At 50.0% G+C, this 27,242-nt stretch overlaps 3 protein-coding genes across 6 annotated transcripts; 2 read left to right on the top strand and 1 right to left on the bottom strand.

The window, feature by feature from the left end:
• Positions 1–567: 567 nt before the first annotated feature.
• On the top strand, positions 568–9,752 carry vps37ba (VPS37B subunit of ESCRT-I a). The gene is made up of 4 exons (XM_049003115.1): positions 568–881; positions 4,604–4,775; positions 6,472–6,554; positions 7,042–9,752. The coding sequence occupies exons 1-4, from the start codon at positions 777–779 to the stop codon at positions 7,483–7,485; spliced, it is 804 nt and encodes a 267-aa protein (XP_048859072.1). The 5' UTR covers positions 568–776; the 3' UTR covers positions 7,486–9,752.
• Positions 9,753–12,570: 2,818 nt separating this feature from the next.
• ascc2 (activating signal cointegrator 1 complex subunit 2) lies at positions 12,571–18,475 on the top strand. 4 transcript variants are annotated; one of them, XM_048993982.1, is made up of 19 exons: positions 12,571–12,677; positions 13,028–13,159; positions 13,249–13,407; positions 13,489–13,662; positions 13,822–13,951; positions 14,113–14,180; positions 14,268–14,381; positions 14,587–14,699; positions 14,783–14,857; positions 14,937–15,041; positions 15,248–15,316; positions 15,399–15,473; positions 15,554–15,749; positions 15,889–16,088; positions 16,744–16,863; positions 16,969–17,193; positions 17,310–17,400; positions 17,487–17,581; positions 17,896–18,475. In XM_048993982.1, the coding sequence occupies exons 2-19, from the start codon at positions 13,073–13,075 to the stop codon at positions 18,065–18,067; spliced, it is 2,268 nt and encodes a 755-aa protein (XP_048849939.1). In that variant the 5' UTR covers positions 12,571–12,677; positions 13,028–13,072; the 3' UTR covers positions 18,068–18,475. The 4 variants fall into 4 exon arrangements, with proteins under 4 accessions (XP_048849939.1, XP_048849963.1, XP_048849957.1 ...); XM_048994006.1 differs by having other exon boundaries at positions 17,490–17,581; XM_048994000.1 differs by having other exon boundaries at positions 15,892–16,088.
• Positions 18,191–24,850, bottom strand: rnf215 (ring finger protein 215). Its single transcript, XM_048994020.1, has 10 exons — positions 24,023–24,850; positions 22,977–23,114; positions 22,716–22,787; positions 22,531–22,616; positions 22,397–22,451; positions 22,200–22,304; positions 21,966–22,082; positions 21,719–21,862; positions 21,458–21,560; positions 18,191–21,350 (listed from the first exon to the last, which is right to left on the bottom strand). The coding sequence occupies exons 1-10, from the start codon at positions 24,266–24,268 to the stop codon at positions 21,328–21,330; spliced, it is 1,089 nt and encodes a 362-aa protein (XP_048849977.1). The 5' UTR covers positions 24,269–24,850; the 3' UTR covers positions 18,191–21,327.
• Between the last annotated feature and the right edge of the window lie 2,392 nt (positions 24,851–27,242).

Raw genomic sequence — 27,242 nt, forward strand, 5'->3', positions numbered from 1 at the left:
CTGCCACCCTGAATAAGACAAGCGGATACAGAAGACTGATGGATGGATGGATGGATGGATGGATGTTTTATTGTCATATGACGGATGTTTGGAGAAATGCAATCCTGGCCAGTACAGTAATGATAATGTGAATGATTATAATATTCATTATTTAATCCAAATTTAATCCAAAGCAATTTACAACAGGGTGGAAACCTATCCTCCCCCGTGGCAGCGAAAAATGGTCCACTGAACAAGCAAAGGAACTCAATAATAATAATAATAATAATAATAAATAATCATGATATAGTTATTGTTGTTAATGGTATTTTGTCCCTGCAGTGTGGTTAAAACCTGTTACTTTTTAGCTTGAAGGGACATTTTTCAGGTCTTCACAATACAAAATTCTATTTTATAAAAATATGTGACTACAATAATAATAATAAAAAAATGGTTACCTAAGGTTAGGACTGGGTAAGGGTTACGGTTATCATACTTAAGCTTGGGGTTATATTCATTGAAATGAACGGAGAGTTCCCACAATGGTAGGAATATATGGAGCGTGTGCGTGTGTGTGTGTGTGTGTCTCAGACAAGGGAGAGAAAGAGAGACGTCATGTGACGCGTGGAGAGGGGGGACGTACACGTAGTTCGGGGCCGGGCGCTGATTCTCTCCCTGAGGTGAGCAGCTCCGCACTTCCGCTCCAGGATCTGCTCCTGCTCCTGTTCCCTCTCCGGCTCCGGTTCCTTCTCCCTGAGCACGGTCAAGAGGCGGATCTCCTGCAGGACGCAGCAGACATGACCAGTTTCGGGGGCGATTTCAGCACGTACACCTTAATGCAGCTCAACGATCTGCTGGAAGATGAGGACAAGCTCAGTAAGATCGTGGAGGAAATGCAGGAGGTAGGAATTATATTGGGTAGATTCAGGTGCGGGGTTTCGGCTCTGAGCTGGGCTCATTATTTTCCCGATAAGTGATCTAATATTTTTAGTGGACGTCAACAATGATACGGTGTATCGGATATCGTTAACCCCGCATGTGGAGTAAAAGCACTGAGCCCGATGGGTGAAGTTCACTGCTCCGATCCCGCATCAATCTGTGTTTGCGGTTTTATTTCAACACCTACATGTGTGCAGATTTGCCAAATAATAAAACACCGAGGATACCCACTTTCCCACTGCCATGGGAACCGCAGCACGGCCGAAATTACCCCGCGGCACACGGACCAGGATGGATCTCCTCGGGACACACACCAGCCTGTGAGGCTGCCTGTCTGCGGTTAACTGGACACTCGGCTTGGTTTGGCAAAAAATATATATATTCGCTTAATGCATCAACACAGATGTTTATTGCCATAAATTGGTTCCTGGGTGATGTTACGCATTACTGTAGATGGGTGAGGGTAGAGGAGGTTGCTGGTACCGATCTGTACTCCTACAGACTGGCTACCCAGTGTCAGGCTCATTGTGCCATGCAGTCAGATCTCCCATGCAGGTATGGAGCCGGTCAGCAGATTTAGAAATGATGACGCTGTCTGCGCCGTCAATATGTCATGCATCGATGGGCTAAATGAAAAAAAAAATGTTTCTCTGCAAGGAGGAGGCATGCGGAACACGTTTGACGACTTTCTGTCACACACGGGACATGAATAGCTGCGTGGGCTCGTCACACGTGTGCGGTGGGATGTCGTGAGTAACGCTTTGTGATGCAGAGGCTTCCCGAGCGGCGGAAAAACAGCCCCCGTCGCAGTGCTTCAGCTTGTGCGGGTCAGTTCGTTGGCACATCAGGGGGATCTTTATCTTCTCTGTCCCTGAGGGTGTGAGTGTTGCGTGCGGCCATCGGACCGCAATGGTGTGCCTGGTCCGGAGCTCGCAGCCAGAATTCCTCCCTCTGATGAATGAGATAATATGACATTTCCAGTCCTTGTGTTACATAAACTGTTAAAGTGCAGACCGGGGCGTTTTTCCCTTAAAGCCGCAGGCACCTTCGGAGCGCCAGTCTTGTGGGTTCTGATCACACGGGCAACCGGCTGTTTTCTCAGGAGAAATCCCAAAGCTCGTTCGAGGAGGGGGCTTTGTGGGAAAGTAGCAGGGCAGTGAGGGCTGCCTGTGCTTTGAGCACCCTGCCTCCTTGCTGTATGGCACGGTTAGTGGGGCTAGTCTCTTATTTGGCCAAGGTAGACAGCTTGTTGCTGCTTGTCTGTGTCACCCAGTTCAGCCCATGATGATTTTTGTGGTTTTATAGGAATTCGACTTGTTTTTTCTCCCAACCTGTATCTATGCTGACAAAGTGACACAATCCTTGACTGGTGTGATATGTGTTCCCCCCCAAAAGATCCGCACTGTTCTTAGGGTAAGGAGTAGATCACTAGTTTGCTTTCTGTTTGTGAGCACGGCTGGTGATCCCGCCACTTTTGACACCTCCTGCTTAGGATGAAGCCTGCAGTGAGCACTTATCAGATGTGAAAGTGGAAGCAGTATGGAAATTTCTCTCATGTGAAATGCACACCTGGGTACGATGGCCATTTTTCCTGTCTGGAGGCAGGAATGTATTCCGTCTCTCTCAGAAGCATAGAGGTGATTTTCCCATGTTTCACACCCAGCTCATCTTACAGTAACCAGTCCGTTTGCATGTCAGATACAATGGGCTTCCAGTGAGTTTCCAGTATCCCAACATCTCCAGAATCAGCATGAGACCAGCAAAGAATATTACACATCCCTCTCTGTTCTTTGGTAGAGAAATTCATGCATATATCTGTGGCCCTGCCACCTTGTGGATGGCAGCCAATAGGAGTGCTTCTACAAATAACGCATGGATGGTCATCACCAGTACCAATCAGCTTGCTTGTTTATGTTGCCACAGCGACAGTTTCTAATTCTAGCTCGTGACAGACGGTAGCAGCAGAGCAGACAAGGTGGATAAAATGAGAAATTGACTTTGTACTGTAATGTTTATTTAAATGAAGTGAGCCAAGGCACATCTCCATGTCACACTATTATCTCCAGAGTAATAATAATAATAATAATAATAATAATAATAATAACTGTGTCTGGGTGTCACAGTATGCTGCATAAACGGAAGTTTTGGTGCATACAAGTGGTCCTTAGTCCTAGAGATAGGGTAGGAGCTTTTCAGCTCCTGCGTCCAGCAGGTCCTGGGGGAACCTTCCATTTCTCTTGTCCTGGGTCTGCAGATGCCATACAAACCTAAGAATAGAGTAGCAGTACCATGAAAGAAAGACTTACAGAGAAAATTCTGTATTGCATGGCCTAGATTTCCACTTCTGCTGATAGACAGGCTGTGTAGACGTCGCTGGTGTTTCTCCTATTTTTTTCTCAGGTTCTCCCTGCTAACGTGTTTACGGGGGGGCTGGTAATGCGGGACTCCGTCCTGAATGTGCGTGACTGGGCCTGTCACGATAAACGATAAATCAATACGATAATTAAAATGAGGTCGATAATTTTCCCGGCCGCGATAATTTTCATTTGCATGCTTGTTTGTTTTCTTCGTGTCTCTCTCTACCAATTGGGAATATCGGCTCTTTTGAGCAAACCGTCTGATTTGGCTCAGCTCACCAAGAAGAGCCGGCTCTTTCGTCTCCTAAACGGCTGTTTTAAAAAAAAACCCGCCCCTCTCTTCGCTGAACCTGATGCTGATTAGCGTGACGTGATTTGAGCTTGTTAAAAGTAAGACGCTTTTATTCATATGGAGTGTTTTGTTAGTTCGCACTTTTTGTTTGCAAAGGTCCTAACTGGCAGTTTTGCCTGCTTTCCCTGTCTGAGCCTAATGTTTAATATCTTAAGGGCAATTTTGTTTACAGAGACTTCATAATACATTTGATTTATTGTTTTTGGTTGTGTTTGGTTTTTATTCAAGTGCATTTTTTGTTAACAGAGACTGAGAGTCCATTTTATTTCTTGTTTTTGGTTGTTTTGTTTATTTTATTTATTTTGGATATAAAAAACCGTCTTCCAGTCCCAGTGTTAAGTGATCTTTAGAAATTAGAATTTAGAAAGTTTATTGATCATTGAAAGGGTGTACTTGCATTAATATGCCATTATTATTACATCAGTTGAAAATGGTCTCACAATGGCAATATTATCGTTTATCGCAAAAATTCCTGGGACAATTAATCGTCCAGCAAAATTTGTTATTGTGACAGGCCTACGCGTGCCTGAGCCTCAGGTCTCGGATACTTTATCAGGCTCAAACTGTTGCGTGCATCTGCTCTGGAAACAGCTCGTCTTCCTCCACTCCCGGGGAAGTCTTATTAATCATTAATTTGCACATCAAGTCTAATTTCAAACCCAAAGGTGTGTTTCATTCAGCATTTCAGGTTACACACGCGACTCAAAGTGCATGTTGAAGTGACCTGCAAAGAGACCTGAAACCTTGAGGGCGAGCGACTCAGGATTATAGCACCAGAGCAAAAAGGTGGTAGTCTGACCTTGATTCATAGAGGACTTTACATGAGAGACCCTGTACATCTGACCACCAAGAGGTCTGCATCCTGAATGAGAGTGCAGTTCCCAAACCCTCGCACAGACGTCCAGCTTCCTCACCCATCTCCTTGAACGCCTCCTGACGTGTCCCCCGCTGAATCGCAGCTCCATGCTTCTTTCAGGTGAGGGAGGTACAGCAGAGCAAGCAGATGACCCTGGCAAGTAACCGCAGCCTGGCGGAGCAGAACCTGTTGCTTCAGCCCAGGCTCGACTGCCAGAAGAATGAGCTCATCAAGCGCTACTGCTGCCTGCAGGAGCTGTTTGAGGCCTATCAGCTGCGCAGATCCACCTTAGGTATGTAGTTGCTGCTTCCGGGCTGTCTGAGCTCCCTGTCCTCTGGTAGCAGGTGTCTGCTCACACGTCCTCAGTCATGTTGTCATTGTCTACCTTCCTCATGCCTTTGTTTACGTTAGGGTGGAGAAGTTGATCTTCACCCGCCTGACCAGTTTGGCCAGTTCTGTTTTCGCTGGTTTCTGGGGAAGGTTTCCTGTGCTCTCCGCTGGCTCAGGCTGTGGATCCCCGAGGTTTCGGGTGACAGATGGCCGGTGGCCACATGACAGAGGGTGGCACCACGGCGAGGCCGGGGTCACCCTGTCCCCATCATCTGCGTATCCCTGGCACACCACAGTGGCCAGTATGTGACCGAACTGAGAGTAAACAGGTGTGAGGTTAGTGGTTGTGGGACCAAATGGCACGCCAGCTTCCTCTACAGGGACAGGGTCTCGGCGATAACCCCGACCGTGGAGATGCAGAGATTAGTCCTTCCCAGTCAGAGCCTGATACCTTATGCTGAAGGCCTTTCTGCAGCAGTCGGTAGGTTCAGTTCACTTTTCTTAGGTAGCTGTTTAAGGTGGTTTACTCTAAATGAAATACCACCTTAAGGTTTCCATAGTGACTGTAAAACAGCCCTATGGTTGTGGGGCTGTAGGGCTCCTGCTCGTGTGTGCTACTCCTTGTATCTGCTTTCTGGAATGCTGGCCAAGGTCCCACCTGGTACTGCTGGCCTGGGTTTACCTCTGTCCCCCCCCCCCGTCTTAGGCCCACCTCCAGAGTAAATCTCCCGCTATGGCAACTGGTGCCTCTCTCTCCTTTGTGCGAGCGAGCCAGGAGCGGGGCAGCTGCAATTGACCCCCACCCCCCCAGCAGTGTTCCTTTGCTCTCTAAGGGAGTGTGGGGTAAAGGAGGGCGGGGGGTGGTGTGGGGGCTGTGCCTGTCAGATGGAGCCGTTTGGCGGCTGGCTTCTGTCACATGATCACAGCCGGATGGGGAGTCGCTGCCTCCTGACTCACTAACGAGCTCCCGGAGAGGAGCGGTCAGTCGCTGCTCGGGCGGCAGATGGTGCCCCAACACCAGAGAGTCTCCGTCACGCTACAGCCTCTCTGCCGCTCTGCTGCCAGCCAGCCTGTTGCCATGGCAGCCCTGCCGGTGCACCCTTGCCGCGTTACGCTCCTCCTCCGATTCGCCGGCCGGTACGGCTTTGTGTCTGGCTCCGGGTGCTTGAACCCCGGCCAGCCATCGGCTGCCTTCCGTCCTGCGGGGGGAAGCATGTTAAAATAAGCCCTTTATCTGGCCGAGGTAGGGGGCTTTCACTCACCCTCTGCTCTCTGCCACACTTTGGAACTGGCCTCTGTGTCAAGCCGAACAGAGTGGGAGGGGGTGGGGGGCGATTTGGGGGTTTGGGGGGGGGCAGCCAAGTCAAAGGTGCAGAAGGATCTGTCAGTTTGGTGCCAGGTTTGCTCTGGTTTGGCCAGGCTGCTGCAGTGGCATGTAGGGTTCTTCAACCCCTCCAGCTCTGGATCAGCTCCAGGCGTAACGCGTCACTGTCTCTCTGCAGACCACAGGTCTAGGATCAGCTCCAGGTGTAACGCATCACTATCTCTCCACATGCCACAGGACTGCAATCAGTTTCTGGAGTAATGCTTTAATGTTTCTCCACAGACCACAGGTCTGGGATCAGTTCTTGATGCAATGCCTCTCTCTCTATCTGCAGACCAAAAGTCTGGGATCAACTCCCTGGACACCCTGCTTGCCCTGTTGCAGACCGAAGGAGCCAAGATTGAGGAGGAGACAGAGGTGCGGGTGCCACATTATGGGCATGGGGTGGGGCTTGTGGGAGTTGTCCTTGCACAGAAATGTTCTGAGGGCAGAAGGAAAAATAATTGGTTTAGAGAGATAACCAATCAGTTTATAGAGGAGGTGGGACCAAACAACTTGAGTAGGCGGGATCAAGACATCTGCTGGTTGATCCCACCTCCTTTACAATCTGATTGGTTCAGAGAGGTATCCAGTCATTTTTCCTTCTGCCTGGAGTCAGAACATTTTTGACTCCCGTGAGCCAGGGTGGGCAGCTGCCTCCCCCACTTTGTCCCACAGAGCTTCTCAATGTCAGTGCGTCATGTAGGCTGTGTGACTCACTGTCCGTCAGAGCCGGGGGGCCATACATTCAGCATTGGGGCAGGGGAGTCATACCATGGGGGGACTGGGGGCACTTGTTCTCCATGAACACGGAGCCTCCCACTGATGCTGCTTCCCTCTCGTCTCACTCTTGTGTTTTGGACAGAACATGGCCGACTCCTTCCTGGGGGGCGATGTCTCCCTGGACACCTTTGTCGATGAGTATCAGAGGCAGAGGAAACTGGCTCACTTGCGACGTGTCAAGATCGACAAGCTGCAGGAGATGGTGCTGAAGGGCCCCCGGCTGTCCCGGGGCCTGCCACAGGGGCCCCACCCGGAAGTCCAACCTATGGGCGGCTCCCCCGCATTGCAGTCCAAGAGGCTGCCTCCCCCTGCCCCATCCCCGGTGACGGTGCCCCCCGATCCTGTGGCTCTGCCATACCCGGCTACCCCCTACCCCCCAATCCCTCCGAGGGTAGGCTTGCCACCGCCTGGGGTCCCCCCAATCACCTGCCCTCCCTCGATGCCCTTCATGCCCCAGTGCCCGCCAGCACTGCCCCCGCGGCCTGGCCCTCCCTTTACCCCTCAGCCCGGGTTCATCCTCCAGTGAGAGGCCCATCTCATGGTGATAGCTCAGTGTATGCTCAGCGGCATCACCCAGTGCTTATCCAGGTGCAGCGGCTGCCACGGGAGAGTACCCATCCGAACTTGACAGCCTGTGGTTGTTCCACTTCGCGCTCCCACCTGGGGTGAGGCGCCGTGCTTCAACTTTCCCAGGATGCTCAGCCATCTTTCTGTTTTGGGGAGAAACAGTCCCCCTCAGATGGGTTTTATATACCTTAGTTTTTAAGACTTTTTACTTTGAAAATGTTGGGATGTATAATTTTCAGTTTTGCTGTTTACGCCGTATGGGTGGAGAAAGGTAAAACAGTCCTTTTTTACCAGACTTCTCCATTTTTAACTGGAAAACGCTGGTCTCAGGAGAGGGGCGGGCCCTGGGGGCGCTTATGCAAAGCCAACATGAAAATCACACTGTGCCGATATCAGAATCACGCACGTTTCTGAGAAGTTTCTCTTTACCAGGTTAGTTGCGTAAGCCTGCAGCCAAAGATTTTTCTGAATGGTTTTATTACTTTGCTACTTCAATTTGAATTCATACAGGCCCGAGTTGGAGGCTACATTGTAACCTGCAGTTGGGTGATGCGAGTCGCCCAGAGCAGCAGCTTGGTAATTAGCCTGGCAAATGAGCAGCATCTCTGGAAGAGCCTTTGCTTACAACACGCATTCCCACCCTTCAGCCTACCTCAGGGATGTGCCGAGTACGGCACAGGCTGCAGATGTGAGTGCAAATGACCAGAACTTTCCGGCCGAGCGTGATCGCACTACACAGAGGCCAGCGCATCCTCAGTGACCAGCCCCTGTACCTTTGATTAGCATGCCGCTGCTCCCAGCTTTTTCGGATCGGCGCAAGGGGATCATCCTGACCAGTAGGGGGCAGCATAAGTGGTGCCACAGGCTACTCAGTGTCAGCCCTAGTGGGTAACACTGTGTACCTTATATGCATGCACAAAGCGCTTCGACTCAGTGACACACAGAGCCCCCAAAGCTACCCTCCCTGCTTTCCAGTTGCATCCCTGCAGTCACACGGCACAATGCCGGCCCTCCAGTGAAAGGCCGAAGGACTGCTGGGCCCATGTGATGCCATCAGCTAGGTGGCTTTGGCACTAAGCCTGTCCCCTAAGGCCTTTTTCCATCCCTGCGTGACCCTCTGACCGGCCTGTCTGTGACCCCCTCGCTATACTGAGTGCATCCCTGCAGCTGATGGCCCCTCGTGTTTCCGTGAGTTCTGTTTTCACGTGGCCCTGAACCATAGCCTCTTAAATATTATCCCAGGAGCTGAATCCATTTTTATTTTTATCTGCAGCTCCGACAAAACATTACTCTGTTCCTCGGGTGCCGCCGGGCTCCTCCCCCAATCACGCGGTCTGGGTGCTTGCAGGCTGGCTGACGCGTGAAGCGCTTGTGATCCCGCAGGTCTGGCCCTGCAGTTTGCAGGGGGGGAGGCTCATGCCCAGCTGATGTTTTCTCTGCTGCGTTTGAGGCCTTGTGAACTTGGCCTCTAGGAAGCGCTATAGTACCCCCCCCCACCAAGTCTTTAAACTCCTGCTCTGTTTTTGAGCCATAGGGACATGGGCTGGGGGGTGGCCACGGTGAGTCGGTCTTTCCATCCCCCCATCAGGAATCCACCCTCACCTCTGGTGCTACTGAGGCCGCACAGTCACAGCCGGGGTGTGATCGTCCGTCTCCGGATCCACCCTTTTCTACACACCTTTTCCACTGATAATAACGCTGGTCCTGTCCCTGCACGATGCGTACTTTGACCCGACCAGAGCGGGACAGTCTCAATGAGACAGCAACCGGAACACAGATGTAGGTAGAAATGAAATGTGTGTGTGTGTGTGTGACCGTGTGTGAGAGTGAGCAAACTGAAGTGAAGCCTCGTAAAGCCTCATTTCTGCATATCGCTAAACTACTTCACAGAAACCAGCATAATTAATATGTTGCTACGGTTACCACCCCTCGTTAGTTTTAATGTAATTTTACTGTGAGAATGAGAAAACTAGTGGTGTGATTATGTAGGATCTGAAACAGTGCTTTGTAAATTAAGGCCATTGATGAAAATATTTACCACCCCCACCCCCCCCAAAAAAAAAACATCTGTTTTACTATTTTATATTGTAAGATGCTGGCTGGTTCTTGCCCAGTGTAACCTTTGATTGTCACTGTAATAGTTTGCTGTATGAAGAATAACGGTGTCAGAGGACAGCAGCGACTGTCTCTATTTTCAATGCTAATAAATCAAACTGTTTTTCTATAGTTCTGTGTTTCCTCCTTTTTCTGGAAATTTATCTGCATCGTGATCATTGGAAATCTGCAGTAAGTGGGATCCGTGCCATTTGTGTGGACACCATGCGCACTGTGACTGAACAGGCATGTCAAGCAGGGAGGCAGGGACAAAATCAGCATAATTTATGGCAGTGTTTCTCAAACCAGTCCTCGGGGACCCCCCAGAGGTTCCACTTTTTAGCTCCTTGCCAGACACTCTACATTACTGGGAGCTGGGAGGGAACAAAAACATGGACCGTCTGAGGTCCCTTAGGACCGGGTTGAGAGAAGATGGATTATGGAAAGATACAATTACATTTGTGTTTTCCAGTTTTTATGTGTCCTGTTCCTTTAGTGGACAGAACGAATTTGCTAGATTTCATTGCCTGAATCCATCTTCAAAGCGCTTATCGTGGTCATGAGTGCAGGGGAACCTGGAGCCTATGGCAGGTTGTGTAGAGGAACCTGGAGCCTATGGCAGGAGTGCAGGGGAACCTGGAGCCTATGGCAGGAGTGCAGGGGAACCTGGAGCCTATGGCAGGAGTGCAGGGGACCCTGGAGCCTATGGCAGGATTGCAGGGGAACCTGAAGCCTATGGCAGGATTGCAGGGGAACCTGGAGCCTATGGCAGGAGTGCAGGGGAAGCTGGAGCCTATGGCAGGAGTGCAGGGGAAGCTGGAGCCTATGGCAGGAGTGCAGGGGAAGCTGGAGCCTATGGCAGGATTGCAGGGGAACCTGGAGCCTATGGCAGGAGTGCAGGGGAAGCTGGAGCCTATGGCAGGAGTGCAGGGGAAGCTGGAGCCTATGGCAGGAGTGCAGGTGAACCTGGAGCCTATGGCAGGAGTGCAGGGAAACCTGAAGCCTATCGCAGGAGTGCAGGGGAACCTGAAGCCTATGGCAGGAGTGCAGGGGAACCTGAAGCCTATGGCAGGAGTGCAGGGGAACCTGAAGCCTATGGCAGGAGTGCAGGGGAACCTGGAGCCTATCGCAGGAGTGCAGGGGAACCTGAAGCCTATGGCAGGAGTGCAGGGGAACCTGGAGCCTATCGCAGGAGTGCAGGTGAACCTGGAGCCTATGGCAGGAGTGCAGGGAAACCTGAAGCCTATCGCAGGAGTGCAGGGGAACCTGAAGCCTATGGCAGGAGTGCAGGGGAACCTGAAGCCTATGGCAGGAGTGCAGGGGAACCTGAAGCCTATGGCAGGAGTGCAGGGGAACCTGAAGCCTATGGCAGGAGTGCAGGGAAACCTGAAGCCTATGGCAGGATTGCAGGGGAACCTGAAGCCTATGGCAGGATTGCAGGGAAACCTGAAGCCTATGGCAGGATTGCAGGGGAACCTGAAGCCTATGGCAGGATTGCAGGGGAACCTGAAGCCTATGGCAGGATTGCAGGGAAACCTGAAGCCTATGGCAGGATTGCAGGGGAACCTGGAGCCTATGGCAGGATTGCAGGGGAACCTGGAGCCTATGGCAGGATTGCAGGGGAACCTGAAGCCTATGGCAGGATTGCAGGGGAACCTGAAGCCTATGGCAGGAGTGCAGGGGAACCTGGAGCCTAGGGCAGGAGTGCAGGGGAACCTGGAGCCTATGGCAGAATTGCAGGGGAACTTGAAGCCTATGGCAGGATTGCAGGGGAACCTGGAGCCTATGGCAGGATTGCAGGGGAACCTGAAGCCTATGGCAGGAGTGCAGGGGAACCTGAAGCCTATGGCAGGAGTGCAGGGGAACCTGGAGCCTATGGCAGGATTGCAGGGGAACCTGAAGCCTATGGCAGGATTGCAGGGGAACCTGGAGCCTATGGCAGGAGTGCAGGGGAACCTGAAGCCTATGGCAGGAGTGCAGGGGAACCTGAAGCCTATGGCAGGAGTGCAGGGGAACCTGGAGCCTATGGCAGGAGTGCAGGGAAACCTGAAGCCTATCGCAGGAGTGCAGGGGAACCTGGAGTCTATGGCAGGAGTGCAGGGGAACCTGAAGCCTATGGCAGGAGTGCAGGGGAACCTGGAGTCTATGGCAGGAGTGCAGGGGAACCTGAAGCCTATGGCAGGAGTGCAGGGGAACCTGGAGCCTATGGCAGGAGTGCAGGGGAACCTGAAGCCTATGGCAGGATTGCAGGGGAACCTGAAGCCTATGGCAGGATTGCAGGGAAACCTGAAGCCTATGGCAGGAGTGCAGGGGAACCTGGAGCCTATGGCAGGAGTGCAGGGGAACCTGAAGCCTATGGCAGGAGTGCAGGGGAACCTGAAGCCTATCTCACTCACAGCAGGGAACACCCTAGAGGGGATGCTGAGCATTTCTTGGAGAGTATTGTGATATTTCTAGTTTTTATAAAATAGTCATTTGATATCTTGTGAATACACGATTTTCCAATATAATAAGACATATCATCGCAGAATGATGTGTGATATAATCTAAAACTACTGTGCAATATGGACATGCTGTATGGGTCATTTCTTTGGTTAACTTTAGGGAGAGACTTCAACCGATCCCACCAAAGTGTTTTCAGATGAACAAAATAGTGTTTCTTATTATTTACTTAAAAGACAAGAATAATTTGCAAAAACCTGTGTAGAATTGTGGAGTGTCTAGTTTCACGCTGTAAGGAAGATATTTTGTTAAGTGATGTAGTGGGTCAATTTTCCCTCCAGAACTAGGTCTATTTGATATTTCGCTTCACACCCTTGTACGATGGATGGCGATGTGAGATATTTGGTTTCACACTATTGGAATTTTTATTTTTAACTTAATTTAGGAATTTTTCGCTTCACGTTGCCTCTTTCTGTACGGCAGAGGGCGCCAAGGGTCTTTTGCATCGGGCGACCAAACTGACGCCACCAACGAATAAGAGGGCGGAAGTGATGGTGAAAGCGGACGTATGCGTGTGCCAATCTGGGGAGCTGACGGAGTGATTCTCGTATAAAAGTAGGTTCATTGACAGGCAGTGTAACTAATCCATGGGGCTGTAAGGTCTCGAACTTTGTCTTCCGTATGTATATTATGCTCTGCGTTGTTATACCGAATGTCCGGCTCGCCGTAGCCGTTTCCACTGTGAATGTACGTAAGTCAGGCAGGTAACTTTCCGCAGATGGGTCATGAACATCTGTGCAGTGGAGCAAAGTAGACTTCGCCATATATCTTTATCTCAGAGAGAGTGATGATATATAAGTTATTTGAATATTTTCGGTATCTTAATGTAGTTTAGGTACAGTAATGTTAATGTTTTTACTGATATGCGATGACGGCCCGATCGACAGCTGTCTTGTGCTTTTTAGATTCTTTAGTGTGGATTCCGTGTTTCGTCTGTGTTTACACGAGCGATGGCGAGTGGGAAAGTACCACTGGATGAACAACATGTAACGGAGCCTTGCGGTACCGAGGGTGGTGAATGCTCCCTACCGGCGCTGGTGAGTGATAGACCAGCAGGCCTGGCTGTCTTACTGCTGACCGCTACGTGATCTTTTCTATATCTGAGTTATCTGCTCTGGTTCTGTAGCACCCTGATCGCAAAGAGGACCGATGCTTCATCGCCTACAGACCCCCACCCATAGAGTGCTCCCCAGCACTGGTGGGGGAGTTTTTAGAGCATGCTCAGTTCATTTCCGATGACCTCGAATGGCTCCTGGCTCTGCCACATGACAAGTTCTGGTGCCAGGTGGGTGTGACATCCTACCTTGCCTGCCGTTTACAATCTCCCCTGCCTGGTTGTGCTTCAGGGTTCCTCTTCGCTTCTCAGGTGGTGTTTGACGAGTCACTGCAGAAGTGCCTTGACTCGTATCTGCGCCTGGCCCCCAGGGGGCTGGACCCTGCTATGCTGCCTGCCTCACCTGCTGTTGCCGAAATGCAAAAACGCCTCCACAGATCAGTCTTCATGACGTTCCTCAGGATGGCTACACACAAGGAGTCCAAGGTGGGAGGTGGGAGGTTGGGCGCTTTTTCATATAAACATGATGTCAGTTTTCATTGTGTTCCGTTCTTACATTCAGTCCCGTTTCAGTCATTGGAATCATGCCTCACTGCTACTGAATTTATTTTATTTTATTTGCTTTTTTTGTCTGCCTGTCCTCAGGAGAACTTCATCACTCCAGCCGTGTTTGGAGAAATCATCTACAACAACTACCTGTTTGACATCCCGAAGATCTTAGATCTCTGTGTGCTGTTTGGAAAAGGAAACTCGCAGTTGCTTCACAAAATGATTGGTAGGGTAGCACCTTTCGTTCACAATTTAAAACCAGAACAATAAGTCCTCGTTCTTTAATCAGTGCCAGCAGGTTTAATTGAGCCACAGCTTTAGCTAAAGAAATCCAGTCTTGTTGGAATTCCACCTGCTGAATCTGATGATGGTATCTTTGTCCTGCAGAGAATATATTCACTCAGCAGCCTTCCTACTATAATGACCTGGAGGAGGTTGTGCCTACTGTCATACAGGTATGAGGACCGAAGGCAGGCCCTGGCACTCGCTGGCTCCTCCCACACAGTTATCGGGCTCCTTCTGGCAGTGTCCTCCATTCACAGGTGCTGGACACAATCCTGGACAGGTGTGGCCTGCAGGGGGAGGGAGCCACGGCCAGCGAGCCTCTGAAACTGGGGGCCAGAGTAAGGGTGACGCCCATGAGCATCAGCGAGAAGGTGACTGTCCCATGATGCACTGCTCACACACATGTGCATACAGCTGTTTTCAGTCATGCTCACTGCAACGCAGGTAGTGATATCAGATAGAAAGTGACATAAACATAGTTCATAGACCAGGTCATTAAAAAGGCAACAGTTGTGTTCTGTGAGGCTGAACAGTTGTGATGGTGGTAATTCACGCTGTGTGATTGGTCGCTTTCAGGATCTGGGGGACCTGGTCTTATACTTGTGTGACTCCTGTACCACCATCCACTCCTTCCTGGACATCTTCCCCCTCGCCTGCTCCACTTTCCGGTCTCACGACTTCGTCCACAGGTGGGTGTGAACAGGGCACTCATTCAGGGCACTCATGGTCTGAATAAAGGACACTAAGTGGGATTGTGGTTTCTCATTTTCAGACTGGCTTCATTTTACGAGACAATTGTCTCCGACATGGAACAGGCTGTCCAAAAAAGGAATTTTGAGGATAAGAGGTCAGTGCTGCCCTGTGCAGGTGACTGTTCTGTGCCTCACTGGGTGGGGAGTCCAATGGACATATTACTCTCCCCCCAGCCTTCAGGACGACCTGTGGAGGAGGGTCTCTCATTCCCGCAGGAAGATGGCAGAGATTGTCCATCTGCTTCTTCAGCACACATGCCTTCAACCCATTCTGGAAGGGTATGTGCCTGTCTGGTACAGCACTGATTTCTATGTCGGTGCTTGCTGTCAGCCTGTCTAGTACATCGCTGATTTTTATGTCTGTGCTTCCTGTCAGCTAGCCTGTTACACAGCTTATTTCTCTGTACTTATGGTTGCCCAGTACCTACAAGGAACAGTGGCCAATGCAGTTTCTGGTTAATCAGACCCTAAAATTCCTGTTTCAGTTCAGAGAACATCCAGATGTTCGTGGAAGATTTCCTGCAGACGGTCACTGCTCTGCTCCCGGAGAAGAGGTCAGGGCGTGTGGACTACCCGGCTCAGGCCTTGAGCGTACCCCTGCTGTCAGCCGTCTGACTGCGGCCTCTCTCCTTTCAGGTTCCTGGCTGATTACGATGAGCAGTTCCCGGTGTCAGATGACATCAGCCTCTTACAGCAAGCGTTTCCATCCCTGTATCCTCCGTTTCTCCCCCCAACCTCCCCCCACCCCATGTTTGTATCTGACATGTTGGCCTTAATGGGCGTTTGCACAGAGATGAGACCAGGACATCCTACATCCTGCAGGGGGTGCTGTCCGCCTGGGAGAGCTCAGGCAGGAAACGGCCGTGTCCAGAGCACCCTAAGGCGGCAGGGAAAGGGGCTGAGGCCTGGACAGAGGGGGAGCCTGCCCTGGTGGATGGGCTGCAGAGAAGCACAGAGGTCCCAGAGCCCCCACAGCTAGGAGAAAATGTTCGTTCAGAGCGTCTTAACCCCCCAACACATACACACAAACGCACACAATTTAGCTCGGATCCACCCTGCAGACTTCGATAGGGTGACTTGCCTGTAGGGAAGAAAATGAGCTGAATGTGATGCCCAGCCTCACCAGCAGGGGGCGATGTGCACAGTGAGTGCTGGAGAGATGGAGTCCCTGCTGTCTCACATCCGGGACCTGCTGCCTGAGCTGGGTGAGGGCTTCCTCCTGGCCTGCCTGCAGGAGTACGGCTACAGCTCGGAGCTGGTCATCAACAACATCCTGGAGGACAGACTGACCCCCGCACTGGCCAAGATGGACCGAGCTCTGCCAAGGTCAGACACGCCGGTCGGTCCCTCAGCAGCCTAAGGATGCTTAATGTACCGTATCCCATGGGCTGCCACCAGAGTGCTGTGCACTGGTACCTTTGCAGCATCATTAAGAAGGCAGTGATCCCAAAAAATTATGTACAATATGATTGTTAGGTGAGGCAAATGATTTTGATTTGGATACTCACTGAGTGTTGAAAATTGACGTCTACCAATCGGCAGAAATTTTGCACTGCATGTTTAAAGTTCCATCATCGGTAGCAGTAAGGACATCCCAAGATGCATCGTGAAGCCAACAGGCTTCCACAATTCAGGGCAAGAAGTGAAGAGATGGAAAAGGTTGTGTGTGACTGTCAAAGGCAAACAAACGAGTGTGCATGACCGTACACTTCGCTTGTTCAAACGAATTTCATGGTCCGTGCCTTAACTTGTGACACTGTCTGCGCGTGTGTGTCTGCGCGTGTGTGTCTGCGCGTGTGTGTCTGCGCGTGTGTGTCTGCGCGTGTGTGTCTGCGCGTGTGTGTCTGCGCGTGTGTGTCTATCCCCGTGTGTCTATCCCCGTGCGTCTATCCCCGTGCGTCTATCCCCGTGCGTCTATCCCCGTGCGTCTATCCCCGTGCGTCTATCCCCCTGTGTGCACGCCTGGGTCTCCATCTCACAGACCCGTGAAAGAGGAGCCACCACCGGTCCTGAGCAGCAGGTCCAACGCGTTTGACGATGACGAATTTGACATCTTCAGCCGGGATCAGCTGGACATGTCCCGTGTCTGGAAGGGCAGGAGGTGACAGAATTCGACGAATTTACTTAATTTTTTTCTTAAGCCACGGAATTGACATTAATCCCCCCCCCCCCCCCCTGGTTCCTTTGCCATTACACATTTCTGCAGGCAGGGGGTGAGCACCCACGCCTTCCTGAATGACAAGCAGCACGTGCGGGAGCAGCGGCAGCGCTACCAGGCCTACGAGACCGTGGTGGACGAGGTGCCGGTGAGCGCGGAACCTTCCGGAGGCTGCCTGGAGGACGAGTACGATGACGAGTATGACGACACCTATGATGTGAACCAAGTGGGGGCCAATGACCTGGATGGAGATGGAGACGTGCTGAACCGCAGGTAGGACCCCCCCCCCCACACACACACACACCTCCCTACCCCCCCCCCCCCCCCTTACCTCCCTGTGAGGAATGATGTTATGTGAGATGATCTGAGGATCCTCCTCCATCCCCCAGGCCCTTTACCATTCCTCGGATCCTGCGATCTGGGAAGCAAGGCCAGGCTGAGGAAGAGGAGGAGGAGGAAGAGGAGGAGGAGGAGGAGAAGGTGCAGTGTGGCCTTGGGGTTCAGGCAGTGGTGGCATGGGGAGGGGGACATACTGTCCTCACAGCCGCTGTGTTTGTCCTCTACAGAAGGACAGGGTGAAAAAGGACCACTTTGTGGAGGACCCCGCAGTGCTGAGGGAGCGTGCGGAGGCCAGGAGGGCGGCGATGCAGAGCAAGAGAGGGTGAGTCCACACAAACACACACAGTTTATATATTCCTATCATTGTGGGGACTCTCCATGTGGGCATAACCATAATCCTAAGTATGATAACCCTAACCGGTACCCAGTCCCAACCATAACCATAAGTAACCAAACAAAATTTTGGCAATTGTAGTTTTTTGATTGCAGTCATAGATTTTTATAAAATTTGAGGTTTATATCCTCAGGATATAAGATGATACAAGATGAAAAGTAACAGTTTTACTCAATTCTGGACACATGCGTCAGGAGCCTCCTCCTGCTGGACGCCATCCTCATTTGTATCGTCGGCTCCAGTTTCAGGCCAGAACCGGGCAGCCATGTTGTAGGTCGATCGAAAGGTCAGGGTCAGACCCAGGAGACCATCCACGAGCGACGCAGGAAGGAAGCCAGCAAGAGCCGAGGAGCAAACCACAACCGCAGGTCGATGGCCGAGCGGAAACGGAGCAAAGGCATGATCCCCTCCTGAGGTGCAGCCTCTCCCCCAGCCACCATAACGGCGGGATGATGCACTGTCGTTAAATCAGGGGAGAGATTTAAGCTTTGGGGCGATTGTCCCTTAAAGGGAAGTGACTAACAGCCACACACAATGTAAAGTTTGTAACAGATTCATTTATTAAACACCAGAGAGATGTAAACACCTAGACTGACATTAAACGGATTCCCTGTGACGTTTAATGGACAGAAGGTACATCAGTTAGGGACGGGGTCAGAGCCCCGTGTGACATACAGCCCCCCCCCCCCAGCTGACGCGCACACTGTGAAACATGGACACAGCCTTCTGAGCTGGATGAGCCTGTCAGAGAATGTTCTTCATTACGTGGGACGTATTTCCAACGGGTATCTGTGGGTACAATAAATTATATGCGCTTCCTGACGCTGTACTGGATTTTGTCAGTTGGGGGCGGTAATAGCGCTGCTCCGGGAGCGGGGAGCGCCTCACTGTGTCGGGGCCCAGGAGTGCAGTTTTGCATCACATTGGTGAACGGCCAGAAGCAGAGGTGGGTAGACGAGGGCTGCATGATATCAGATCTCGATTTCCTGGCCAATATACGGCAAATGCACAATAATCACCAGGGCTTTAGGTGGCAGGCAAAACATTTGTCCGGATGCCGGCTGTTTGTACTATACAGACGTTTATTCTCACCCACGATTTGATCAGCAGATTAGCAGTATGCTTATAACATTAATGAGATGCATATTTTTGATGCCCCGAAGTTAGTAATCAGTGCAAGTTCTGCGTATCCATATGCCTATTAAACTCAGTTAGCGCAGTGCCCTGTACTACTGTTTTGTTAAAGCATAGAAGCGATTTATAAGCACTGAAGTGGAAGGAAGAAACGGCTCAGCAGCCGCCACATCTTCAGAAGGGCGAGATAGGGTTATGGCGGTACTTTTTTGCAGTTTAAACTCCCTCATGTTTATTAAACAAAGATGTGGTGAATTTACACAGATACGATGGAGGAAATAATTATTTGACCCCTCGCTGATTTTGTAAGTTTGTCCAATGACAAAGAAATGAAAAGTATCAGAAGAGTATCATTTTAATGGTAGGTTTATTTTAACAGTGACAGATAGCACATCAAAAGGGAAATTGAAAAAATTACTTTAAGATAGAAACTGATTTGCATTTCATTGAGTGAAATAAGTATTTGAACCTTCTAACAAAAAAAGACAATACTTAGTGGCAAAACCCTTGTTTGCAAGGACCGCGGTCAAACGTTTCTTGTAATTGATGACCAGGTTTGCGCACATTTTAGGAGGAATTTTGGTCCACTCCTCTTTGCAGATCATCTCTAAAATCACTAAGGTTTCGAGGCTGTCTGTGCAACTTTGAGCTTCAGCGCTCTCCATAGGTTTTCTATTGGATTAAGGTCCGGAGACTGACTAAGGTCATGGAGTGGCCTAATGTGCTTCTTTTTGAGCCACTTCTTTGTTGCCCTTGCTGTATGATTTGGGTCATTGTCATGCTGGAACACCCATCCATGACCCATTTTCAGTTTCCTGGCAGAGGGAAGGAGGTTGTTGCTCAGGATTTTACGATACATGGCTCCGTCCATTTTCCCGTTGATGCGGTGAAGTTGTCCTGTGCCCTTAGCAGAAAAACACCCCCAAAGCAAAATGTTTCCACCTCCATGCTTGACGGTGTTTTGGGGGTCATAGGCAGCATTTTTCTTCCTCCAAATATGGCAAGTTGTGTTAATGCCAAAGACCTCAATTTTGGTCTCATCTGACCACAGCATCTTCTCCCAGTCACTCTCTGAATCATTCAGGTGCCCATTGGCAAACTTCAGACGGGCCTGAAGGCACATGTGCCTTCTTGAGCAGGGGGACCTTGCGAGCACTGCAGGATTTTAATCCATCGCGGTATAATGTGTTTCCAATGGTTTTCTTGGTGACTGTGGTCCCAGCTACTTTGAGGTCATTAACTAACTCCTCCCGTGTAGTTCTAGGATGATTTCTCACCTTTCTCAGAATCATAGACACCCCACGAGGTGAGATCTTGCGTGGAGCCCCAGACCGAGGTCGATTGATGGTCATTTTGTGCTCCTTCCATTGTAGGACAATTGCACCAACAGTTGTCACCTTCTCTCCCAGCTTCTTGCTAATGGTTTTGTAGCCCATTCCAGCCTTGTGCAGGTCTACAATTTTGTCTCTGACATCCTTGGACAGCTCTTTGGTCTTTCCCATGACTTTGGAGTCTGCTTGATTGATTGATTATGTGGACAGGTGTCTTTTATACAGGTGACTAGTTAAGATAGGTGTCTAATGAGGGTGACTAGGAGTGTCTAACCACTCTGTGGGAGCCAGAACTCTTAATGGTTGGTAGGGGTTCAAATACGTATTTCACTCAATGAAATGCAAATCAGTTTCTATCTTTTATTTAAAGTTATTTTTTCAGTTTCCCTTTTGATGTGCTATCTGTCACTGTTAAAATAAACCTACCATTAAAATGATACTGTTCTGAGACTTCATTTCTTTGTCATTGGACAAACTTACAAAATCAGCGAGGGGTCAAATACTTATTTCCTCCACTGTAATATTTTAGGTATACTACTGATCTGCTTACTAATTGTGAGCACAAGTAAACATCTGTACAGTACCGAAAAGCAGGCGTCTGGCTAAATGTTTCTCTTGTCATTAAACCCCTGGTGATTATTGTGCATTTGCCATATAATCGGAAGGAAATGGAGATCTGATATCGTACAGCCCTAGTGGAGACTGACTGCTGGGTGTCTGTCCACCGCTTAGTTACCAGCGAGGTCTGCTTACACCTCTTCCTTTCTGTGATGGTCGCAGCCCAAAACGGCCGCAGCATCATGTTACCACGTTACCATGCAAAATCTCAATATAGATTATAAAACATACTGAATAGTATTAAATATTATCAAAAACTTGTAGCCCAGTGTGGCTTCTCAGCTTGCGTACAGGCAGACGGTTTGCCAGGACCTGTGACTTCAGACAATGAAGGGTTAATCATCTGCCATGACAAAGAGGATGCACGACCAAACAAGGGAGCCAATCTCATGGCCTACAGACTACCCTGACAGTGCCAGGGCGGACATGCACGCACACACACCACACAGATGCTCTCATCCGGGGTGGGGGGGGGGGTGGCTCAGGAATGACCACAGAGGCCAGCAAGGTTTAGAGCACCGGGGGCTAAGCTGGGTCAGGGTTCAGAGCTCAATCCCGTTGTGAGTCCAGTCACATCCCAGGCAAAAGCCATTAGCTGTCCTTACAGAAGTTACCTAAAAGGATGAGAAACAGAGGCATTGTGGAGGGTAGCCATGGTAACAATTTAAGCAGGAAGAATCCTTGCAGTTGCGAACATCCACGGCCAGGTGGCGCCACTCACCCAGGATGCTGCGCTTGCACAGTGGGCAGGTGTGCTGCAGGAGCAGCCAGGTGTCCACGCAGTCCCTATGGAACTCGTGCAGGCAGGGCAGCACCCGCAGGCACTGCGTGGAAATGCGCAGTACAGGTCAGTGCATCATTCATAAGGCTGTGTATTGTACTAGCCCCTGGGTTAAGTGGGTAATTTCCTTGGGAATTAAATACGTGATCAGGTATCTACGGCGATCCCTCAGAGAGGTGGTCTCTGAGGCAGACCACTCACCTGGTTGTTGTGGAACTGCTCGAGGCACACGGCACAGTCCTCCGTCTCCGTCCCCCGGCCGCCATCGCGCCGTTGCCGCGGTGGCCGGTACTTCCTCGTCTTTAGGGCTGCCAGCCTCTTCAAGACATCCTGCTTTGGAAGTAGCTGTAAAGGGCAGAGGTGTAAGCGGCCATTTGGCTCACAGACATGCGGAGATAGCCTCCTCAGATGTGTCCTGGGGAGACGGGGCCCCAAGTACGTGCCGCACCTCCAGGTTGTCACCGCCCTGCTGGCCGCGATACTGCCAGTGCGCCTGGACGATGACTCCCGTGCACAGGATTGTGGCCACCAGGAGCACTGTGTCCCACAGCTGCTGCAGGTACTTCTGTCAACGCAAAGAGGGGCAGCAAAGCACATGTTTTTGGACAGTAAGACTGTCACCTTGAGGGGCCTCCAGGACCAGCGGGGTCTTTTCGGGGGCGTCGGGTTCAGGGAGGCCTACCTGGACCTGGGAGTTGGACTCCCCAGTGCAGATGACTCCCTGCCACTCTCCATACAGGCCCCCTCGGGACCGTCCACAACTGGACCACAGAGTCAAGGTGGCCCCCTACGGAGAAGCACAGCTCACATCCATAGATTCACCCCATCAACACCTTCTTAATGACCGCAAATCTAATCTAGTGAGCGGCTGCCTCGTACCAAGTTCTCCTGCACCAGGGTCCTGTATGTGATTTTAGCTGTGGCACGAAGACCCCTGTGAAGAACAACGTCGCAACTGTCACCGACCACCGTGTTGAAAGGGGCTGTGCGCGTTACCAAATGCATCGCCGTACCTGAGGAGAGCACCGAGCAGCTTGGTGACATTCTCCGACGTCTGGATCACCACCACTGGCTTGGAGAGTACCTGGGAGAGGTCCATCTGTAAAAGGCAACATGACATGATGGCAGGTCCCTCCCCTGGGGGAGACACCGAGCCCGAGACACCACTGTGGTGTGCGGAGGAGCGAGCTGGACGCACCTCTCTCAAAGTGTTCTGGTTGAAGGCCAGGATCAGCAGGGCAGATGCTCCTAGGACCAAGGCCCGCTTCATCTGCAGGTGACAGTGATAGCACCAAGCTCACTATGATCTTCTGTTACCACCAGCAGGATTTCATGCAAACATGAAAAGTTCTTTAATTATTAATGAACATAGTACTGGTCAGTCTGTAGGGCAGAGCTCAGCTGCTCCACATTCTTTTAAGCTGTGAAATGGGTTTAACTCATCCATCTTTAAGTTGACCTTGTTCACGACGGCAGCTGCGAAGGACTCCTGGTTCCCATTTGAAACTTCACTCTCTCCAATCTGGACCGGAACCACACCTATCCAGGGCTCACTGGCTTCGGATTGGTCTTGGAGATCGACACTGTCATCCTGCACCTGTAGGACATCGCAGGATTACTATAAGATTATATCTGACAAAAATGTTACTGAGGTGTGTAGTAAATGTTCAGCACTAGCACTATGTATGTCACAGGTTTGCATACTGATCACAGCATACTGTTATTATGGCAAAATTTTAATAATGACTTCTATCCATTTATCTTCCGTGACCACTTGTGACTTTTCAGAGTTGCTGGGGGTCTGGAGCCTATCCCAGAAGCTATGGACACAAGGCAGGGAACAACCCAGTATGGGTCACTATCCAAACTCAGGGCGCATTCTCCCACACACACACACACACATACATATACGCAAATTAGCAACTCTAATTAACCTCAGCATGTTTTTAGACTGTGGGGGGAAACCGGAGTACCCGGAGGAAACCCCACAATGACACAGGGAGAACATGCAAACTCCACACACATAAAACCCTGGTGGAAACTCGAACCCAAGTTCCAGTGTAAGGCGACAGTGCTAATCACTGCACCACCAATCCGTCCCATAATAACATTTAATAGTTATATTTTTCTATATAAATAAATATTGGCAACAATGACAAACTGGCTAGCAGGTCTACGCACCCCCAGAAGTTGGCGCCCTAGTGAGCCGTCTATGTCGCCTTCCTTTGAATATTTATATAAACGTGCAGAACCGAGTAAAGGATGGGGCACGGAGCAGCGAACAGAACCGAGAAAGGGACGGGGCACGGAGCAGCGAACGGAACCGAGAAAGGGACGGGGCACGGAGCAGCGGACGGAAGCGAGAAAGGGACGAGGCACGGAGCAGTGTGTAGTAACGATAAAGGAACGGGATACGGGACAGTGTGTGGGAACGATAAAGGGACGGGGTACGGGGCAGTGTGTGGGAATAATAAAGGGATGGGACGGCGTAAAAGCGCTACTCACTACGCGCAGATTCCCTTCCACACTCCCGGGTCGAAGCTCAGCACCTCTCGGATCACCGTCCCGTTGGGGATGATCAGCCCAGCTGCCCTCGATGACCTCTCCTTGCAAAAGGGTGGATACAACCCGGCGATCCTTGAAAAACACCTCCACGGAGGCCAAGCTTTGGGCGGACACCATTATGCACGGCCACAGCGAGGAGAGCACAACCGGCAGCAGGACAACACGGCGGCAGCCGTCCGCTGCCATGGTCTAATAACAGGCGATCGATGAGCTCTCTCGTGAGCCGGCGCTGCCCGGCCAGCTCAGCTGTACCATGTAAACATTAGAATCGCTTCCCGGGCGCCCCGGAACAGACACGGAGGAAACGAGACTGCCATCTAGCGAGCGCTTGGGGAGACTACTTTCCTAAAAGCAGTCGGCGAACGTGGTCCATGTGTTACTTACATCCTGTATTCATGCCGGCCAGTGAGCAGCCGGAATGTAACAAACCTGAATCATATTTAAGAGGATAACATATTATAATTAAAACAGCGCAATTCCAGAAATGTCTAGACAATCATTCCAGATACGTCTAGACAATCATTCAAGATGACACTATACGCTTGGCAGCGGCTATTTAAAAAACCAACCAGGATTCATCTCAGTATGAGCACAGGTGTTTTTTGTATTTACTTGCGATCCAGTTTCCGGTGCGGTATTCGGGTCACGAAAACTTAAACACAATAAACCATTTTCATTGGTGTAATGAAAATATTATGCCGCCAGCGAAGTGGTTTCATGTTCCTCATATTTAATACTAAACGCGTGTGTCGGACTGTTCTCATGCCATAAAATCATAATATAACGAGGGCAGCTGCCAGCCCCAACCCTTACGGCTAGATCCGTGCGTCGGTTCTGTGCCGTAGCCATATCTACATAACCTGCATTGTAGGCTACGCCGTTTAAACCACTTGATACCTCCGCGCCTTTTGCCAGCAATCCTTATTTAATATCAGCAGAGTGTCAAATTAGTTGTTGGTGTTGCCTCGAGTTGTGCTGACAGAAACAAAGCAGTGCCGACAAGGCCCTCGTTTTTGTTGTAGTTATACCAGTTATTCCCTTTCCTGCACCTCACTCATTTTTGTACAGTGTCTCACAAACGCACCATAAGTGACTCATCAAGGACAAAAATGATTATAAATGGACTTGGAGAGAACAACAGTGCTTACATAAAAGCAGGGGTACTAACCTTTGGACTGATTTTTTATTATAAACTCAAGGCCACTTGATCAGGTTCCACCTGTTTAATTCTTGAATCAAATATCCAATCAGCCAATCATATGTCTGCAGCACAGTGTATAAAATCACACAGATACAGCTTAGGAGATTCAATTAATGTTTGCACCAAACACTGCAATGAGGGAAAGAAAGTCAATTTATGTAACTTAGACAGTGGCATGATTGTTGGTGGCAGACGGACTGGTATGAGTATTTCAGGACCTGTTGAATGAGCCAGAAAAGGAAAAAAACATCCAGTTACCCATGTTGGTGGCAATGGCTCAAGCTGGTGGAAAGGCAAGAGTAACTCAAATAACCATTAATTACAACCAAGGTAAGCAGTAGAGCATCTCTGAATGCATAACACAAGCTTGAAGCAGAAGCTTGAAGCAGATGAGAAGACCACACTGGATACCACCCCTGTCAGCTATGAACAGGAAACTGAGGCTACAGGGGGCGCAGGCTCACCAAAGTTAAATAGAAGACGTCACCTGGTCAGATGAGACTCAGTTTTTGATGTGATCAGACGGTGGGGTGTGAATTTTGCATAAACAACTTGAGCAGAGCTCATAGATGGATCCATCCTGACTTGTATCAACAGTTCAGGCTGCTGCTGGTGGTGTAATGCTATGGGGAATATTTTCTTGGCACACTTAGTAGCAATTGAGCATAGTTTAAATGCCACAGCCTACCTGAGTATTGCTGCTGACCATGTCCACGATGTACCCAGCTTCTAATGGCTACTTCCAGCAGGAAAACATGCCACGTCACAAAGCTTATTTCTTTGTAACCTGGTTTCTTGAACGTGACAGTGAGTTCACTGCACTCAAATGGGCTCCACAGCCACCAGATCTCAATTCAATAGAGCACCTAAGGGATGTGGTAGAATTTGGGCTTAGCACCATGACCAACATGGACCAAAGTCAGGGATGTTTTAAGCACTTTGTTGGATATATGCCATGAAGAATTAAGGCAGTTCTGAATACAAAGAGGTTCTAACCTGGTACTAGCGAGGTGTTACAAAATAACCATGCAGAGAGCGCATACTTGATGACCATTGAAACTGTAAAATTTGCCAAGTTTTGTTTCCGAAGACAGAATTAAATGTCTTAGCGTAACTTATTTATGGCCTCATCCCAGCGATCAGTCATATGCCATATGTGGGACATGAAAAACAATGAATTGTGTACAGCAGCCTGCAGTCCAATACTAGAGTACAGCCAGAGAATACTCTTACATGGATTACTAGGTAGACCACTTCATTATGCTAAGAGCCAAAAAGCTGTCCTACACTAATAGATGACAATCATTGAGGTGTCCTGAGCTAGGCAGCATAGGTAGAAAGTTACTGTGCTGTAGTTTAAGTATTGAGAAAAAAATGGTGGAAAAGTAGGTCTATTTAATTTTCAAACGCAGTTAAAATACAGATACCACACCAAAATGCTACTCAAAAATACCTGGTTTTAAAAGTACTTATGTAAAAGGTACTGTAATGACTATGTGTGGAGGGTGAGGGATGGGCGTGGAAGGTAATAGTTAATACCGCTTAGGGTCGGGACAGGACTATAGGGGTGGTTCGGGTCCCGTAACGCTTGCCTGTGCCCGAAGTGTGGGGATTACCTTGTACTGCAGTACTATTGGTGTGCCGTGCCCTAATGGGGATGTTGTGTGGTGCGGGATTTTCTGTGTAGTAACGTGGGTTAACACACGCTTGAAAAGGGGTGGTGTGCTACGGGGAGATAGCGGGACCGAACTCTTTGTGAATCCACATCCGACCCGATGGGTTGCTGCATGAATTGTACTGAATAAAATTATCTTTGTACTTGTAGCTGCAGTCTGGTGGTGCTCTGTTCTCCGTTTACAGCCTCTGACGCTAGTTTGGTTCGTTACAGTACCATATATTCAAATATATTGATCTTACAGAAAGCAATCTATCCTTTTAAGTTCACACGACTCCAGGCCT

The sequence above is a fragment of the Brienomyrus brachyistius genome, chromosome 2, assembly GCF_023856365.1.
Source record: "Brienomyrus brachyistius isolate T26 chromosome 2, BBRACH_0.4, whole genome shotgun sequence".
In the NCBI taxonomy this organism is placed as follows: Eukaryota; Metazoa; Chordata; class Actinopteri; order Osteoglossiformes; family Mormyridae; genus Brienomyrus; species Brienomyrus brachyistius.

Excerpts from the sequence above, each read along its gene's own strand:
- vps37ba (XM_049003115.1), top strand. The coding sequence starts at position 777 with ATGACCAGTTTCGGGGGCGATTTCAGCACGTACACCTTAATGCAGCTC. Across the intron at positions 882-4,603 it reads TCGTGGAGGAAATGCAGGAG|GTGAGGGAGGTACAGCAGAG; the intron begins GTAGGAATTATA and ends TGCTTCTTTCAG. Across the intron at positions 4,776-6,471 it reads GCTGCGCAGATCCACCTTAG|ACCAAAAGTCTGGGATCAAC; the intron begins GTATGTAGTTGC and ends CTCTATCTGCAG.
- ascc2 (XM_048993982.1), top strand. The coding sequence starts at position 13,073 with ATGGCGAGTGGGAAAGTACCACTGGATGAACAACATGTAACGGAGCCT. Across the intron at positions 14,858-14,936 it reads AGGAATTTTGAGGATAAGAG|CCTTCAGGACGACCTGTGGA; the intron begins GTCAGTGCTGCC and ends CTCTCCCCCCAG. Across the intron at positions 17,582-17,895 it reads GCGATGCAGAGCAAGAGAGG|TTTCAGGCCAGAACCGGGCA; the intron begins GTGAGTCCACAC and ends CGTCGGCTCCAG.
- rnf215 (XM_048994020.1), bottom strand. The coding sequence starts at position 24,268 with ATGGCAGCGGACGGCTGCCGCCGTGTTGTCCTGCTGCCGGTTGTGCTC. Across the intron at positions 22,617-22,715 it reads ACCAGAACACTTTGAGAGAG|ATGGACCTCTCCCAGGTACT; the intron begins GTGCGTCCAGCT and ends TGCCTTTTACAG. Across the intron at positions 22,305-22,396 it reads CCCTGGTGCAGGAGAACTTG|GGGGCCACCTTGACTCTGTG; the intron begins GTACGAGGCAGC and ends GCTTCTCCGTAG.